This window comes from Rhagoletis zephyria, unplaced genomic scaffold (genome assembly GCF_001687245.7).
Source record: "Rhagoletis zephyria isolate East Lansing unplaced genomic scaffold, Rhagoletis_zephyria_1.1 Rzeph_scaffold_04515, whole genome shotgun sequence".
Taxonomy (NCBI): Eukaryota; Metazoa; Arthropoda; class Insecta; order Diptera; family Tephritidae; genus Rhagoletis; species Rhagoletis zephyria.
Window position 1 is genome coordinate 33,192 of NW_016161598.1, and position 5,557 is coordinate 38,748.

The 5,557-nt window shown below is 33.7% G+C and overlaps 1 protein-coding gene across 2 annotated transcripts; it reads left to right on the top strand.

Moving 5' to 3' along the window:
- Window positions 1–834: 834 nt before the first annotated feature.
- LOC108370844 (uncharacterized) lies at window positions 835–3,888 on the top strand. Of its 2 annotated transcripts, none has more exons than XM_017626261.1 (4): window positions 835–1,003; window positions 1,065–1,266; window positions 1,324–1,454; window positions 3,247–3,888. In XM_017626261.1, the coding sequence occupies exons 1-4, from the start codon at window positions 988–990 to the stop codon at window positions 3,687–3,689; spliced, it is 792 nt and encodes a 263-aa protein (XP_017481750.1). In that variant the 5' UTR covers window positions 835–987; the 3' UTR covers window positions 3,690–3,888. The 2 variants fall into 2 exon arrangements, with proteins under 2 accessions (XP_017481750.1, XP_017481751.1); XM_017626262.1 differs by having other exon boundaries at window positions 848–1,003; window positions 1,070–1,266.
- Window positions 3,889–5,557: the final 1,669 nt, after the last annotated feature.

Sequence of the window (5,557 nt, forward strand, 5' to 3'; positions counted from 1 at the left end):
GCGCTTCGCTTTAAGCTGCATTTACGCTGACGACACACAATCAGTTTTACCTTTCAATTTAATCTCACACATTACTTGTGAAACGTTACTAGCCATATAGCTCCCCCTATTATGAATTCGTACGATGCACGATAACCGCTTGCATTCTGTTATTCTCTATTACGAGTCGGTCTTGTCGAATGAGATCCGATAAATGTGAACAAAAACCACACTCATTCACAACAATACATCTTTCGGGCGTATGGAAAGGATAAGAGCCAAATTACACGATGACTTTTCACCCTGGGTGGAAAGTCATGCGTGTCGAGCTTGTTGGCAAGAAGTGTAGCGAAGTCAGCGGGGTAGGCAAGCAGCGAAATCGAGGGGTTTTTTTGACTTTTCGCTTTTATCGAGTTCACTTTTTCGTATTTTTGCTTTGAGTTCGAGATTTGCTCCGCTTTAAAATTGAGGACGAAAGAGTTGACCAAAGAAAATTTGACGTTTAAATGTCAAAAATACGCAAGAAACGCCGCAAAGAAAAAAGGTATCTTGCACGAGGATTTTCGAAGACTTTTTTAAAAGGGAACGTGCCAAAAACGCAGGGTGAAAAGTCGTCGTGTAAATTGGCTCTAATACGAGCGTTTATCGTAATTGGCTCTAATACGAGCGTTTATCGTAACGTCATCGTGTAATAAACAATTTTATGGAATTATCTACCAAGGTGCGTTCATGAAAGAAAGCAGATGAACTGAAAATTTAAGCAATTTATCCCTTTATCGCTTTATATGAAGACCCCTAATATTTAAAACATGATAAATTAAACGAACTACGATCCTAATTATCGACTTTAATAATCGATTATTCTATATCGGAAGTTTATTTCTCATCTCTAAAAGTAATAGCAAAAAAGTTAAGCTCTCGTTTACACAACAATTTAAATTGATCAATTAGGAGTTAATTGCGATATTTTAATTAGTTTATTGAAATTGTAATTAACCCAAAACAGAGATGGAAAACAGTAGCGGTAAGGATATATGTCTATTTTATAATTTCCAAAACAAGGTATTTATTAAATTTTCTGAAAGGTAAGAGACGACGCAATAGATGGGAAGAAGGCGGTGAAAAGGCATTACTGCAAATATGGGAGGAGAAGGTGGACAAACTTCGCGCCTTCAAGAAGAACCACCATGTCTTAATAGAGATGGTTGCAGAGATGGAATTAATGGACTACTATTACAATATGAGGGATATAAAGACGAAAATGCAAAATATGGTCGCCCGCTACCGGTAGCCGGTTTATAACAAATTTACTTTCGAATGAATACAATTTTCGAATATTTGCAGAAAGGAAAGAAAACTAGTAAAATCTGGAATGCCTTCAGTTTGGGACTACTATGAAGAGATGCACGCTATAATGACTCGCTATGAAAGTAACAACAGTGAAATACTGGCAAATTGCAGATCATTTAGTGCTGGTAATGAATATTAACATAAATTAACCGAACACGTATATACATCGCACTTGTTTTTAGTTAGTATAGATTTAGTGGTACATGTGGCTGAGTGGTTAGAGGTGCGTACACCCTTTCCGTAGGTGCTGGGTTCAATCCTTGGTCCGGCTATATGTTAATTTTAAAAAAGTTTTTTCTAACAGCCGCCGCCCCTCGGCAGGCGCGTTGGCAGACCTACGAGTGTATTTCTGTAATGGTCACAGGTAGCATCCGCGCAGAGAGCACAGCCCTTAAAAAAATTGAGTAACGTTAAAGGCTACAATTGATTTTTTGTAGTCATGCAAACGCCCTATCACAGGCTACCGAGATAGGTCGATCTTAATGTAAGAAGAGCGGTAATTTTTGCATACTTAATCCAATATTTTAATTTTTTTTTGGATTATGACTATTGAAGTAAACCCAGCAAACATTTGGAGTCGTAAATGGACTCCTATTTCGGAGCCTTTACGCTCATAATGAGCTCATTTAGGTGTCCGATATGAGGGTGATTGCCTTCCTCCGAAGGTCGCCTTATGTATGTATGTATATGAGCTTAAATTCATACATCAAATGAGCCTCAATATGAGTCATATTGGAGTCTTATTGGCCTCATGTACGGCTCATTTTGGACTCTTTAAAACAATTTTTGGCCTCATACCTATATGGATCATTTCAGACTCTTTTTGAAGCTCTTATCGGCCTCATAAATTACTACATTCGGACTCTGCTTTTAGGCTGTTCTTTGAGTCTTATGGAATGCATTACATTTGCAAAGGCATTCAGCAAAAATTTCTTTCAAATAACATACATACATACTTACATCATATATGAATCCTAAAAGATTCATATAAGAGTAAACATTTTTTGTTTTTGAAACTCATATTTCTTACCACCTAGGACTCCTTTCGCACTTATATATTCTGAACGCTCAGAAATGTTTGCGGGCAATGAGGGATATGTACAAATGTATGTATAACAAGGGCTAATATTAAATACCTTTTTCACAAAAACTAATTGCTGATGTTTGAACCCATCTTGGGCTTAATTGTCATCGGTTATATTAATGTCGTCTATGTATATGTATATCTGTGGTCATAAGCATAACCAAGCCTAAGTCGACTTAAGAAAGAATTATATATAATAAGCTATCCTATTCTTCAACTACTATTCCATGTGTATGTTAAATCCCCATCTCACCAGCTAGGCTATTTAAAAAGCTATAGGCGAACATTTTTTGGTTTCCCCATAAGGTTAACATTTCAACCCAAATGTTTAAAACGTTTTTACTCGAATTCAGGTTTTCGACTTCTGCAGTCATTGCTTATGACCACTGATATATCGCTTCCAGGTAAAATTTACTGTTACATTTCAAAGTTAAAAATACCCTTGGTTGACAATTAACTTACAGATGGGTTAAAATATCAGGCGCCTTAACAATGTGCCTCATGCATAAAAAGTTAGCTTAAGCTCAGACTCGGTTTTTGTACTAATGAAGTGAGCTCAAGCTGAAGAATTTTTATTGAAAATCGAGTCGGAGATTAAGCTCACTTTTTATGCAGAGTGCCCAGTATGTTATGGTTCTCGGAGTATGTATGTATGCATGTACATATCGAGGGCTTATATTTATGTCCCAATATTAGTAGTGGCGGATGCTGTGATGTACTCCGAGAAGCATAACATACTGGGCCCTCTACATAAAAAGTGAGCTTAACCTTCGACTAGATTTGTAGATATGTATGCATGTACCAGATTTATCTAATAAGAAAATATTTTTCAGATACAAAAGACAGCGCCGAAAATTCAGAAAAAAAATGGAAAATAAAAGATGCGATGTCGCGAAAGAGTGCAACAAGTTCGCAAAGTGGTTCCGACTCCCAGAGCAATAATACCGATATCGAAACACAAAGTGAAGGCGACCATAAGGATGATAACCAGACTATTGATAATGACCAGACAGTAAATTTGGATGAGAACATCTCGTTTTTTTCAGTCCCTGAAAAATCAAAAAACGATAAAAATCCACTGCTTGTAAGAAGTTCTCTAAAGAAATACAAGCGATCAATACCGTCTGTGGAATGGGATAAAAGTGATGACATCGATTTATTTTTCTTTAGTATGTCTAAAACTGTTAAGAAGCTACCGTATTGCGAACAAGTGCAGCTCAAGAAGGAAATCAGCTGTTTAGTTTTTCAGGCAGAACTTAAAAGCATCCCAGCATAAAAAATGAATAATAACAGTCAATAGGATGTGATTGTCCTGGCATACTCGTATTAATAACATTTCATACAAAGAACATTTGACATAAATACATACATACATATGGATGTATTGAAGATACTTTCCTTTCCTGTTTGTAAGATAGCGGACATTAATTTCAATCATATAAAACAAAAAAATCCATATATGCAATTGAAACTTTGCAAAATTAAATAACAACGCGAGCATAAATACAAAGTGTTTTTATAATAGTTATGCAATAGCGTAGATACATACATACGAATTTTTTGACTAAGAACCGACTCGGTTCATGACAAAGGTGGAAATTTTAATTTTAATGTAAAACTACTCCCGATTGATTTCTAATGTATTTCGCATATTTATTTGAGTAGTTTTGTGTATGCTCATCACCAATGCAAAAAAATACTATCAGGCATGTTCTGTACATCGCACGATTTGAAATAATTATGGTTATTTCTGATGAAAAGGATGACAATTTTATATAAAAACTATTAAAGACCCATCAGCAATGATAATAATGTATATCAACCCTTTAGAAATGCGGGATTTTAAATTTTCGTAGACGGCTCTCAGATCAGTGTTGGCAAAATGTTAATCTGATTAACAATTAAAAATTAACGATTCAAATGTTAATCGCGATTAAGGATAAAAATTAATTAATAATAATAATCTGTACGATTGATTAAATTTTTAATCGTTAATCTTCGGTTGTGATTATGTTTAATTAATTTTATTCATTAATTGTTAATCCAATAAAAAAAAATCTGATTAAGTGGTCCAGTTTGCTCGAATTTGAGACTAAACACCAGTTATAGTTATTCTTTTGTGCTTCACGCTTATAAAAATCACATAGTATATAAAAAAAAATATATATAATGATTACTATTAGATAAACTGGGAATTTTTAAAACCCTTCGCACATTTATAGAGGGATATTAAAACCATAACGTCTGTTGGTAATAGATCTTAATGAAAATGCACACCAAATTGCTTAAATTGATAACAAAAACCCACTTAGCCATACCCAATTAACTGGCCTTGTGTGCACAGGACGTTTCCAGCATAAATTAATTCATCATCAAACCCACTTAACCAAATTAAGGGTTAATGATTAAAAATTATTATTTTTTAGTCGCGGCTACAATAAAATGTTTAATCAGATTTAAATTAATCATGATTAACTGTAATCGGATTTAAGTTAATCGAATTAACTAATAGATTAAAAAATCAATCGATTAGTGCCAACACTATCGCAGATACACGATAAGAGCAAAATTTCCAAGTCATATCTCAAAAAATACTCGTTTACTTCCTCCGTGAAATTTGAAATTTGTCAAATAAGGACTTTTGCGTTGATGTTTAGGATATTTTGCATACATGCAGACATATGTATTGAAAATGTTAACCATTTTTGAAATATATTTAAGTTTTTTTTTTTCGTTTCGAATAGTTTGAGAAAACATATGTAGTATGTACTTATTGCTGTAATGTTGCACTCAAAAAAATGTTTTAGATGAGAAAGTTCAATGAACTCTTGATAATATTTAACAGTGGGAAACATCCACTGTAAAGCATTTAAAACTTGATTTTTTTTTTTTATAAATAAACGATATTGGTTAAATATACATATACATAACATATATGTACATATCGATAGCTTAGAGAGTGAAAAGGTGCTAAGTCCACTTTTTATGAAAACTCATATTTTGATACAGGAGGCTAGATAAATTTAAAATGCATTGTTTCGAAAAGGATTGTTTTATTTATACTCTTTATATTTCATAAAAAGAAAGTCCAAAAGAAGCACCGAAAATCCGATAAAACGAAAATAGTACGCAATCTTTTAATAA